Source organism: Giraffa tippelskirchi, chromosome 1, assembly GCF_054371585.1.
Source record: "Giraffa tippelskirchi isolate mGirTip1 chromosome 1, T2T-mGirTip1v1.2.pri, whole genome shotgun sequence".
Lineage (NCBI taxonomy): Eukaryota > Metazoa > Chordata > Mammalia > Artiodactyla > Giraffidae > Giraffa > Giraffa tippelskirchi.
The window spans coordinates 121518939-121532563 of record NC_137275.1 but is presented as its reverse complement, the minus strand read 5'-3'; the positions used below and the strand labels follow the sequence as shown (position 1 = coordinate 121532563).

At 47.0% G+C, this 13625-nt stretch overlaps 1 protein-coding gene across 7 annotated transcripts in view; it reads right to left on the bottom strand.

Annotated features, from left to right (window-relative positions):
* The window catches only part of LOC145507617 (solute carrier family 71 member 2), a 130657-nt gene extending 128419 nt beyond the window's left edge, over positions 1–2238 (bottom strand). For 5 of the 7 annotated variants that reach the window (XR_014054978.1, XM_081494558.1, XM_081494599.1 and 2 more), the window contains exon 1: positions 1825–2238. Coding sequence is in view for 4 of the 7 variants with exons in the window: in XM_081494558.1 (XP_081350684.1) it covers positions 1825–1923 (99 nt within the window). In the remaining 3 variants the exon portion in view is untranslated. Of the gene's footprint in view, positions 1–1312; positions 1503–1824 lie in introns of all 7 variants that reach the window. The other 2 variants (XM_081494588.1, XM_081494610.1) reach the window with 1 other exon arrangement.
* Positions 2239–13625: the final 11387 nt, after the last annotated feature.

The following is a 13625-nucleotide window of genomic DNA, read 5'->3' as shown; positions in this document are numbered from 1 at the left end:
TTCACTGCAATTTATCAACACTGACTAGATGCACCCTCAGAGACAAGGAAAGACTGGACAGGAATCTATTCCTAATTAGCATCAAGACTCCTATCAGGGAATCAACTGTCTCAGTTTCATTGAATACACATCTCTCAAAAGTTTCTGCTCTAAGCACATAAACTTAGCAATTAAAATTTTTAGGTTGGAGTCTAGTTCCTATATAGATTATTAGTACATGGGAGAGAATTGAATGCTTTTTATCAGTCAGGGATCACTTATACATTCTGACCAATCATTTATGTCCGAAATATTGAGAAAGGTTGTATAACTTGCCGTAAGTTATATAGGTAATAAAAGGTGGAAAGGGAAATTCCAAGCATGCTCACCTAATCATTATGCTATAATGTGTCAACTTGTCAGGTTATTTTTTTATACAATAAGCCACGGAAAGCCAATGAAAATATTTAAGAATAGCAATAATGATCATATTTACATTCTTGATTCCACTGATCAATAAGGTGGAGAGCAACCAGATGGTAAAGCAACAGTATCAAAGCCAAAATCTAGCTCAAAAATGCTGAGGAACTGAACCACAGGAATGCAGAAAGGATAAAAAAACAAAACAAAAAACTAAAATCTTTACCTGGTAAACCTAGATAGACTTATTAATGTATTAGATGAAAATATGGAAAAGGATGAAGGAGGCTACCTCCAAGGTCAGTACCTTGGCCAATGGTCAGTAATTATGGTCTACTGATTCAAAGACAGGAGGAGGAGCTGGCAATTCGGTCTCCTTTAAGCGGCAGGAAGACAAGTCTAATTTTTATGTAATCAAAAACAAAACGAGAAAACCCAATTCTATAGAATTTCCCTCCTCCTACCAAAAAACCTTTCCACTTTCCAGAAATATTATCTTTGAAATGAGGAACCCTTAAGGGTTTTTGGTTTTCCAAAAATAAAAAGTCATTTGGGCAGGAGGGGGTCTTCAACATCATTTAGCATTCTTTAAAAGCAAATTAAATCCGAAGCCGATTGCATATAATTTAATTTTCTTAAAGTTTCTATTTTTCTTTGGAAAAAAGTCTCGTTGGCATTAGTTTGTATTCATTGTACCATTTCTGTTTCCTGTCTAAAAGAGACTCCAAAAAAGATCTTTAAGAAATGACACTCTATGCTTAAGAGTTCCACCGTCAGACATCTAAACGCCACGGACATAGTCTGTTCTGCCGAACCCAGTCTGAATCTCACGTGAAACTGTTCAAGAAATTGGCCTGAATAAACTCCTCAGTCGGGCCCTGGGATCGGCAGCTCCCTCTGAAATCCTGCTCACCAAACGCTGCAGAGACAGCCTAAAGAACCAAGAAGGAACAGGAAGGAGCTGCCCAGCCTCCACGCCACCTTCCGGGTTCAGGGTCCAGGGCCCAAGGCAGGTTCTGAATGCTCTCCGCACATCTTCTAAGTTGGCTCAAGCCAGAAATGCACCATGAAAGCAGTACCGGCTGTCACGTGTATGGAGAACTCTGAAAAAATCAAATTACTTATATTCACAATCCCACATCGGGCGTCTTCTGAAACAACCAAGTCGCCTAAATTTTAATCTAGCGGCGAGCAACGCTAGGAAAGCCTAGCAGTGATGAAGTCGGCTGGCTGAGTCGGAAAAGGAAAGGCTTTCCGAGAGCCAGAGACCCTGCGCCGAGCCGACGGTCAATGTTTCATCCCCAGGGGAACCAGATCCCAGTCCCGCACCGGGCGTCCCTGCACTCCGGCCACAACACGGCCCAACCTCCCCTGACTCCGGGTTTCGGGCTGAGCAACGCGTCCGGCCTCCAAGCCCACGCTCACCGAGTTGCCGCCCGCGGCCCGCGAACCCGCGCGCTTCTCTGGCATGGCTCCTGCCTCCGCCTCTGACGCTGCTTTCTCCTCTGGAGGTTCCGCGTTCATGCTGCGGTCATGACTCCGTCGGCTCCGGGCGCCCCGGAATTACAGCTAAGCTGCAAAAGCGGCGGCGGGGCCCGCGCTCTCATGGACTCTGCGGCCCAAAACGGCCGGCAGGTCAAGCGGCAGGCCAGCGGCGAGGCCGTGGGTTGTGAGGGATGCTGAGGCAGCAAGAGCGCGACTGCAGCGGCCGCAAGCCACAACCGCCGAACCGAACAAAACTCAGGTAGCCGCCCACCTCTTCATCCGCGGGCCTGGGCAGTCAGAAGGCCGAGCGCCCGCCCCGCCCCGCCTCGCCCCCGCTTCCCCACGAGCTGCCACGGGGAAGTAGGCCTCGCCCCGGATCTCAGCTCCCGCCAGAAGCTCGGCGTCAGCGCCCGAAGCCTCAGCGGCGGCCGCCCACCTCAGGCCCCGCCTCCACGTTTCCGGAGCCTCCTTGGCTTCCGGATTCCGCTGCGCGCCAGAAATGCGTCATCTTCTAAGGCCTCCAACCTTATTTTCTTTTTCCTGAGCGGATGTGGACAAGTGAGAATGTCAGGTGCATTATTGTTAGTGACTGCACTTTTGGCCTTGGTTTGGAAGCCAAACCGCCGAGCTAATTTTTTCTGATGCCCCCAACAGTTATATGGATGGGCACGTTCTCAGTTCAGTTCAGTCGCTGAGTCGTGTCCGACTCTGCGACTGCTATGGACAGTACAGCCAGGCTTCCCTGTCCATCACCAACTCCTAGAGCTTGCTCAAGCTTACGTCCATACAGTCAGTGATGCTATCCAACCATCTTATCCTCTGTCGCCCCTTTCTCCAGCTTTCAAACTTTCCCAGCATCAGGGTCTTTTGCAATGAGTCAGTTCTTCTCATTAGGTGGCCAAAGTATTGGGGCTTCAGCATCAGTCCTTCCAATGAATATTTAGGACTGATTTCCCTTAGGATTCTCTGATCGTTCTAATATGGAAATATGTCCCGATTCTGAAATCCTGAAATGGGAACTATAACTACCATAGTTTGTTCCTATTCAGAATCTGAAGCTGACAAGAGCTTACCTGGGCTGTGGGATTCATGGGAGGACATACAGGTCCCTGTTCCAGTTCAGAGCTACTTGATGGTACCAACACGTTGAACATGAACTGATTACTTTGGTGGCCAAACGCATGGCTTTCTTTGTCCACTGATGCCAAATAGAAAATACAGAGACAGAGTTTGGAGGAAATAGAAAAATGGCTTTAATGCTCAGCCAGTGGAGAGGGGAACACAGTAGGCTCATACCTCAAGAACTGTGCCCTCGCTCCATGAGCGCTATGGAGTCTTATATAAGATCAGGGCTTGCAGTCAGGAGTCGGTGATGAGGAACAAAGGTGTAAGGAGCTTGCTTTCTTCCAAAATCAGTCATAGACTGGTGTCAGTAACCCAGTAATCAAGTCTGACAATTTGTGGCTCTGTGGCCTTCTTTCTGATATATAAAAAAGAAGAACTACAAGGGGAAGAGTGTACTATAAAGATGAGCACCAGATACAGTTTGTATTTAGCATACAAAGGATAATAGGTGCAAAATGTAGCTCCTGCAGAGTTAGGGGGCAGAAAAGCTAACTTACTTACAGGCATGCAGAGTTAGGATGAGTTAAAGGAAGATAAGTAAGAATGTTCAGGCCTGCTCACTGTTCTCTTTATCTTCATTATTCTCAGGAGAGGAAACAAAAAACTTATTTCTTCTTTTTTTTCACTGAAACAATTACTCAAAGTCTCAGATCCTCTTTGGATAAAATGCTGATGGACAGACCAGGTAACACTAATGGTTGTGATTCCATAAATGCTATTGTTATGATTACTGGCTGGAAAGGACCTTGTGAGATATTACATCCTACTTTGCAGATGCCAACCCAAGTTTCGAAAGCAAAGTGGCTTGGCTAGTTAAAGAGCTAATGTAACAGACAAAATCTCCACAAATTTGGGGTACAAATATAGTAAGAATATTTTTTATTAGATATTTGAGTGGTGAAATGAAAGTATCTCCTGAATATCAGTAAACAACAAATGTCACAGCCATCAGTGATTTCTGGCATCCAAATGTGAATGAGGGCTCCCCAAACTGCGATCCAGTGGATGCTGCCACACACCCCCCCACAGTGATTGCTGAGGAGCTGGGGGAATGCAAGAAACAAAGTGAACAAGGAAACAGGATTGACCCCAGATAGCTGAGGTGCACTGGAAAGGAATGAATTCAGTAAGCCCAGAAGCTTGCCTCTTCCAATACATAGAATGCTAAATTCCTTGATACCTAATCTTGGATGTTCAGACTGCTTGCTCCCTTTGTTGCAAACTTGTATACAGCCTGACTTTCCGTCCTGTCTCATTTGAGCAGTTTTCTCAGAGTTACTGAGGTGCTATGTCCCAGTTTCAGAGTCCTAAACATTTCCACCAATTAAAATAACACTCTACTTTCAGGTTGTGAAAATATGTTTTAGTCGACAGCATTCAATGCCTCCTTTAACGAAGATAAACACTTTGACTCTGAAGAACTTACGTCTTTCTCCTTATTACTGAGCCACCAGGGAAGCCAAGTCAATGGATACACTATAGCAAATCAAACAAAAATCTTTAGGATTGTAGAAAACATATTTGAAACACTAACAATATAAGATGTAAATCAATAGTAAAAAGATTTTTGTTTGAGCTGACATCTAAGAGATTAGGTTTTCCTCAAAACCCTGCCAGGTAGATTACGTTTGTCAACATTGGGGGAAATTCCTCTAAGCCAACAGTTTTAGATCGCTGATAAAGAACTTTAAGAAGGGCTTTGTAGGAGATTAGGGAGTCAGGGTGACCCCCAGGAAGCTTTGTAACTTATGTGAGCTCCATTGGTCATCTGTTAACTTTGGATGGCCGCCAGACGGCACTTTCCACCTGCCCACTGTCCAAGCAGTGCCCCAGGTAGTCGCTGGTACTCCAGGACATCCAGATTAGTTTCCATACATAGAATCCTGGCTTCTAATAGCACAGACCCTTCCCCCATGGGCAAGATTTTGCACAAACAGACAGGGACAGAGTAGGGTATTTGTGGCACAACCACTCAGAAAAAAGAAAGGAGGAAAAAAACTTACATTCCAGGGAGATCTAGTGGAAGACCCACTACTGCCCCTGCCATACGTTCCCCTGACTCCACAAGCCCCAGCACAGCCAGCTCCAGACTCATTGCCAGATAGTCCACCCCTCCGTGTCCCCTGCACCACCTCATGAGCAAGACTCCAGCCCCGAGCCAGTAGGGAAGGGTTCTGCTCAGCCAAACAATATAACCAGCTGGCTGCAGCCCATCAGATGCCTCTGCAAGAAACTCAAGGTCCTCAACAAGTGAACAAGGATGGCTCAGTCCAGCCTGGTCACTCCATCCTCCACTACCAGCCCTTCAGCACTACTCATCTCCTAAACTGAAAACAGTGTAACCTAGTATACTCTGATAAACCATAGGCTATGACTAACCTCCTAGAGTCCATTTTCCACACCCAGCAGCCTATGTGGAACGACAGTCGCCAGCTCCTTACGTCTCTCTTCACCGCTGAGGAAAGGCGATGCATCTCGACAGAAGCCCAAAAATGGCTCCACGGACAAGCCCCCACAGAGGTCTTAAATATGGAAGAATGGGCACCAGAAGCAATGCCGGAGACGAGACCTAATTGGAATTTCAAACCAGAGAAGGACAAGAAACCCTGAGTTGCTACCGTGATGCCCTTCTACATGGACTTTGAGTGGGAGCCAAAAAACCCAGCAATATGTCCAAAATTATAACAATAATCCAAAAAGTGGATGAGACCCTCAATGATTTCTGTGAAAGACTATGTGAAGGGTTCCAGACATACACCCCGTTCGACCCTGAGCCAGCTGAGAATCAATGGATGATTAACGCTGCCTTTGTGGCTAAATCCTGTGCAGACATCCAATGAAAGCTTCAAAAGCTGGAAGGCTTCACTGGGATGAATGCCACACAGCTCCTGGAGGTAGCAAGTAAAGTCTTTGTGAACCAAGACCGTGAAGCCCAACGAGAAACAGATGAAAGAATAAAACAGAAAGCAGCCTGGCTAGCAGCAGCACTGAGGAGCTCAGATCCAGTGAGACAGACTGTTCCTGCATGGAAAGGGGAAATTAAGAAGTGACCACCACTATGCTATGACTAGTGGGCCCATTGCAAAGAAACTGGACACTGGAGAGATGAGTGCCCCCATCACAGAGGGACATCTAAAGAGTCGAAGAGGTTCGGTCAACCCAACAAAGAAATCTCACTGTCCAAAACCTTATCAATCTGGCCGGAGCGGAATCAGACGAGGGAAGACAGGGCTTCCTGATCCTGGGCCCCAGGGAGGCCATGGTCATGATGAGAGTAGAGGGCCAATCAATGACTTTTATGGAGGATACTGGAGCTGAACACTCCATGGTAACCACAACTGTGGCTCCTCTCACAGGCCGACCAACAACTATTGTTGGGGCCACAGGGGACATGGCAGCCCACTCATTTTGCAAGGCCCGTTCATGTCACCTAGGGAGCCATCTGGTGACTCCTGAATTTCTGTACTTACTGGAATGCCCCATTACCTGCTGGGTAGAGACTTACTGACAAAACTGGGGACACAAATCACCTTTGCCCCTGGAAAGCCTGCGAGCCTCACCCTGGGGAGCCAATCGGCTCTGATGATGGCCATGCCCATGCCCAGGGAAGGTGAATGGCTTCTCTATTCCTCAGGGAGGGAACAAATAAATCCCCCCAGGCTGCTGAATAATTCCCTGATGTCTGGGCAGAGAACGGACCCCCAGGTTTGGCCAAAAACCATGCCCCCATTGTAGTGGACCTGAGGCCAGGAGCCACTCCTGTTGGGCAGAAACAATATCCAGTACCATGGGAGGCATGCCTGGGAATTCCGGATCACATCCAGCGCCTACGAGATGCTGAGATCCTAATAAAATGTGTCTCCCTGGAACACTCCACTCTTACCAGTCAAAAAGTCTGGAGGGAACGATTACTGCCCTGTCCAGACCTCTGTGCTATCAACAGTTCAGTGATCACCATCCATCCAGCGGTCCCAAATCCCTATACTCTTCTGAGTCTCTTACCTGCTCAGGCAAGCTGGTTCACCTGCCTTGATCTCAAGGACGCATTCTTCTGCCTCCAGCTGCCCTTGTTTGCCTTTGAATGGGAAGATCCACACCCTGGGAGAAAGATACAGCTGACTTGGACTTGACTGCCACAAGGCTTCAAAAACTCATCTACCCTGTTTGGTGAAGCCCTGTCTGCGGACCTTGCTGCCTTTCCCGTAGAAACTTTAAACTGCACCCGACTCCAGTATGTGGATAACCTGTTGCTAGCCAGTCCCACCCAAGGGGACTGCTGGAGGCACCAAAGCCCTGTTGGCTCTAGTCTCTACCACAGGGTACAAGGTGTCATGGAAAAAAGGCTCAGATCGGCAGACCGGAGGGCAAGTACTTGGGGTCTGTCATCTCAAAAGGGCATCGGGTGCTTGGACATGAGAGGAAGCAAGCCGTCTGTTCAATACATCAGCGGAACACCAAGAAAAAAGTCCGTGAGTTGCTTGGGGCTGCCAGATTCTGCCGAATCTGGATACCAGGTTTCTCTGAAATTGCCAAGCCTTTGTTTAAAGCCACAGCAGGGTCTGATAAGGACCCCATAGAGTGGGGACCTCAACAGGGAAAGGCCTTCGAGGAGATAGAGACTCTTGACCAGCGCCCCAGCATTAGGGCTGCCAGATGTGACATAGGACTTTAACCTCTTTGTACATGAGAAAAAGTCACACTGCACTGGGGGTCCTCACACAAACAACTGGGCCATGGCAGCGCACAGTCACATTCCTGTCCAAACAACTGGATCCAGTGGCTGTGGGATGGCTGCCATGCTTCCAGGCATTAGCTGCCACTGTGGTTTTGGTCAGAAAAGCAGATAAGCTTACTCTAGGACAAAATATAAATGTAAAGGTTCCCCATGCTGTTACTGCCCTGATGAACAGCCAGGGGCATAAGTGGCTGACCAACTCCAGGATGACTTACTATCAAGGACTGCTTTGCGAAAACCCACAGGTCCAACTCGAGACTGTGTGGACACTGAACCCTACCACCATTTTACCTACGAAAGTGGGGTCATACCTATGAAGAGGTCATAGATGAAATTTACTTGAGCAGGCTGGACTTGACAGACATTCCCCTCCAGAACCCAGAACTGGAACTGTTCACTGATGGAAGGAGTTTCATCCAAGATGGGCAGTGCAAAGCAGGCTATGCCATAACAACAACTGATTAGATAGTGAAGGCTGAGGCCTTGCCACAAGTGTAGTCAGTACAATGGGCTGAGCTATGGGCACTCACCCAGGCACTAAGGCATGCCAAAGGGAAATGAGTCAATATCTATACAGATTCATGGTATGTCTTTGCTACTTTACAGGTTCATGGAGCCATTTATAAAGAAAGGGGACTATTGACAGCAGGGGGAAAGGAGATTAAAAACAAAAAAGAAATTCTTCAGCTGTTTGAAGCAGTCTGGAAGCCTTCCCAAATGGCAATCATCCATTGTAAAGGCCATCAGCGAGGAACTGATCCAGTCAGCAAAGAAAGTTGGTTGGCTGACCAGGCAGTCAAGGAGGCGGCAACCCAACTGAGCCCCTCAGTGGACCCCAGGTCAACCTTTAAGGTCCTCTTGACACCAAAATTGCCTCCATCCTCAGGGTATACCAAGGAAGAAGATCAGTGGACTCTAAATGAGGGAAGAATAAAAGAAAAGGAGGGGTGGTGGAAGCTCCCAAAGACTCTTTGTCCCCAGCAATATAGCAGTCCAGCTGGTAAAACATCATCATGACACAACTCATTTAGGAAAAACTGCCTGGAGAGTTTACTGAGCTGCTGCTGTTTCATTCCTAAGCTTCCAACCCTATGTGTCAGATCAGTGCTGGCTGTGTGACTTGTGTGCAAAGCAACACCAGCCAAGGGCCAAGACCCAACCCACGGGTGCAGACAGTTGGGACACTGCTCTTTGAAGGTCTAGAAGTGGACTTTATTGAACTCAAGCCCTATAGGGGCTACAAGTATTTACTTGTGGGAGTCTGCACCTACTCGGGATAGGCTGAAGCCTACCCACACGCACTGAACAGGCACGAGAAGTGGCCAAGGCCCTACGAAGAGACATAACCCCGAGATATGGGCTGCCTCTCTCCCTAGGGTCTGACAATGGGCCAGCTTTTATGTCTGAGATAATCCAAACTTTATCCAGGACACTGGGAATCAAATGGAAGCTTCACATCGCTTACAAGCCACAGAGCTCAGGGAAAGTTGAATGCATAAATTGGACCCTCAAGACTACATTAGCCAAACTCTGTCAGGAGACCCGTTTATCTTGGGTCGACATGTTATCCCTAGCCTTACTCAGAGTCTGATGCACCCCAAGGTCCTCAGGCTATTCTCCCTTTGAGATCTTATATGAGAGAACACCCCCAGTGATAGGAAAACTCAAGGGAGACCCCCAGCAACTAGCTGATCTGGAGATGTCCTGACACGTCCAGGCCCTGGGAAAAGTCTTCCACCATATCTCCAGAGAAACCTTAGAAAGGACACCCATTCCTTTGGGCAATCGGGTTCATCCTTGTCAGCCAGGATATGAAATATGGGTTAAGGACTGGAAAAAGGAACCACTTCAGCCAGTCTGAACCGGCCCTCACATGGTCGTCCTGGCAACCCCTACTGCTGATAAAGTTACAGGTGTCGTCCCTTGGATCCACCACACCAGAGTCAAGAAGACAGCAGCTTCCTGTGATGAGGACACCTGGAAAACATTTCGGGACCCCCAAAACCCCCTCAAGGTCTGGTTCCAAAAAGAACAGCCCTCACCCACAAAGGATGCTGAGCCGTGCTCTAGTCACTGACTAGTCAATGCACAGCAGAAGCTTGAGGGTCTGGCTATCAAAATATCAATGGATATTTGTCAACCCTGACCTGTATCCCTGATTGGTACTATTGCTGTGCTCTTCACTACAGGACTAGCTTCAGTCACACCCTAAGACTGGGGATTGAGTCAGAAGCTGCAGTTAGCTGTCTGTTATCTTGCCATAGTGGGAAGCTTCATTCTTTTTAGATGTCTTTTATGATTGATTCTCCCTAATAACTAAATTGCTCCACAGGATAGCTGACCCCTCCTTCACAATAGGCTCAGTTGCTATAGCCGTGACAATCCAAAGATGGGGAGAAAACCTTTTGCTAGTGTTCAGTTATCTGTTACGTGCAGGCTGCTTTGCAGCCTTTTGGTGTCCCTTGCTGTAACAGATGGTGCCATTCCTTACCCATCATGCACCTGTCAACATTAGAGTCAACCCTTGTAAAATTGCTTACTTAACCATCAGCTAGAACAATGTATAGATAGCCAACCCTATAGGCCAATCACCTATTGCCTTCTTAACCATGTGATATATATCCAGGGCCCTGGGTGCCAAAAATGTTTTCAAGTTATGCCCTCCACTGCTGCTACCTTTTCCCCACCAGAGGATCCAAACTCGTGCCCATTCAGAGGATCTGACACCATGGCATTGCCATCATGCCCCTGTGCCTCCATGTACCCCCAAATGCCACACAGATTGTTACAACCCAGAACAGGTGTCTGTCTGACAAATAAATGGAAAAACCTACTAGACATGGACAATAAAGCAGGCAAACGAAATCAGGGACCAACTTTGCCCTAAAAAATCAGGCTCTGACTATTGGCATTATGACCCAGGTTACAGAGTTAACTCCCTTTTAGACCCTTGTCTGTACCAGTTTCTCAATGCAACTCATTGCCTTCTTAATGACACCAACCCCCAGCTGGCTAGGGATTGCTGGTTTTGCTTATCCTTAGGAGCTCCATGGTACTTAGCTACACCAGAACCACCATACAACAGCCATGGGAACTCCTACAGATCCACACTTACAAGGGCCAGACTTAAGGACAATCGAGTTAACTCAAAAGGCTCCAGAATGGTTTACAAATGATGGAGGAACTGAAAGTGAAGTCACTCAGTCGTGTCCGACTCTTTGCGACCCCATGGACTGTAGCCTACCAGGCTCCTCCATCCACAGGATTTCCCAGGCAAGAATACTGGAGTGAGTTGCCATTTCCTTCTCCAGGAGATCCTCCTGACCCAGGGATTGAACCCTGGCCTCCCACATGGTAGACAGATGCTTTACTGTCTGAGGCACCAGGGAAGTCCAAACCTGTAGATAATTTAGCCAGGGACCAATGTAATAAAATTTTAAAAGGTGAGTGGCCCATTCATCCTCCCACAAACACAATATGGTGCCACCCCCATCAAGGCCTTTTCTTTCTTTGTGGGACAGATGCTTACTTATGTCTACCAGTCAAATGGATGGACCTTAGCATTCCTCACTCCCCAGATGAATATTGTTCCTAACAACCAGACTCTCATCATACCTTTGGCAGCACATATGTGGTCAAAAAGAGCCATTCAGTTTATATCCTTACTAGTTGGTCTGGGAATTATGGCTGGGATAGGTATGGGAATAGGAGGAATTGCTTCATCAACCACCTTTTACCATACACTATCCAAGGACTTCACAGATGACATTGAGAGAGTAACCAAATCTTTAGTGGCCTTACAGGACCAACTAGACTCGCTGGCTGAGGTGGTTTTACAGAATAGGAGAGGGCTAGACCTACTGACAGCTGAAAAGGGAGGGCTCTGCCTCTTCTTAAACAAAGAATGCTGCTTTTATATAAACCAATCAGAAATAGTCAGGGACATGGCCCAACAGCTAAGGGGATGAATCACAAAAAGGAGAGAGAAACTAGCTAGTTCCTGGGTTAATTGGAACAATATCTGGAGCCAGGCATCGTGGCTTCTCCCTTTAACAGGTCCTCTCTTCATGTTCTTGACAGCACTCTTGTTTGGCTCTTGTATTCTCAAAGCAATTACCTGGTTCATAACCTCTCAGACTGAATCCGTAAAGTTACAAATAGTAATAGCTTAATATAGCTCCCTAAATGATGCGGAGCTCTGAATGTCCTACCAAAACATGAGATGATGCTTTCTACAAGTGGTAGAAGCATCAAGAGTGGGGAACGAAGAGGAAAGTTAAAATTTTACATCACCTTCTGCTCCTTCTGCCTCTTTAACTCAGCTTGCTCCTTACAAAGTCTGGGTCACATAGGTCACATAGTCTCAGAAAGTGGGGATTTACAATACTAGGAACTGGAGCTTATCTCACTCACCCTTGTTCTGCTCTTTGCAATTGCCCAGCCCCTGCAAACCTGCTTCATCATGCCTGTCCGTGTAAAGGTCAGGCATCCCCCTCCCCACCTTGACCACTGTTCCCACACGCGGGAAACCCCTTAGTTTCAACCAGCCTGTTAGCAGCTAGTATTGCCCACTATAGTAGGTCTATAAAGACTCTGTGACCCCTTTGTTCAGGGCTCAGAGCTGGGAGTGTTAACTCCTCTGGGCCTGCCTGTGTAATAAACCTGAGATCTCCAACTCTCTGATTGTGGTGTTTGGTTTCTCAATTACTGGTTTCTGCAACATTTCGAGTAAATAACACCTGTCTTCGAGGAATGTTCTAGGAATGTTCATCAAGTCACAGCACAGACATTCGAGAGTTAATTGCAAGATGTTTCACTCATACCCTTTAAAAAAAGTCACAGGAAATGATGTCAACCTTGCTAAATATTAGAGAAATCCAAATCAAAACTACAATGAAATATCACCTCACACCAGTCAGAATGGCCATTCTCAAATACTCTACAAAGAACTAAGGCTGGAGAGGATGTGGAAAAATACGAACCCTCCTCCATCAATGCTGGAATGTCAATTGGGAACAGCCGCTATGGAGACAGTGTGCGTGCATGCTAAGTCACTTCAGTCATGCCTCTTTTCAACCCTGTGGACAGTAACCTGCCAGGCCCCTCTGTCCATGGGATTCTCCAGGCAAGAATACTGGAGTGGGTTGCCATGCCCTCCTCCAAGGGGATCTTCCCCACCCAGGGATCGAAGCCACGTCTCATATTTCCTGTGTTGGCAAACAGGTTCTTTACCACTAGTGCCACCTGGGAAGCCCATGGAGACAGTGTGGAAGTTCCTTAAACAATGAAACTGGGAACAAAATTAAAATACTTCTGTTGACTTAAAAATATTCACAACCTAAAAGTTGAGATTGATGTTTTATTTGGTGGGAATTTTTAGCCCAGGAGACACTATCTCAAGTTAACCCTGAGAGAAGTGCTCCCAGGAGGTGAAGGGAGGAGCCAGGTTACATAGAACTTTGTAACAAAGGACAGGTAGTCTGAATATAAAATGATTATTGTCAAAGAAAACCAGATATCCTGAGTCAAGGAATTGAGTGTTTTTCTTATGCAGACAGGCCCAGAGGAGTTAACACTCTGAGCCCTGAAACAAAGGGATTACAGAATTTATAGACAGATTATAGTGGGCAACACTAGTTGTTTCTAGGCTAGTTTAAACTAAGGGGTTTCGTGCATCCAGGAACAGCAGTCAAGATAGGGAAGGGATGCCTGACCTTTACATCGACAGGACAGGCATAATGAAGCAGGTTTGTAGGGGCCGGGCAATTGCAAAAGAGCAGGACAAGGGTGAGTGAGATAACCGCTAGTTCCTAGTATTGTAAGCCCCCACTTTCTGGCTATGTGACCTATGTGATCCGGACTTTGCAAGGAACAAGCTGAG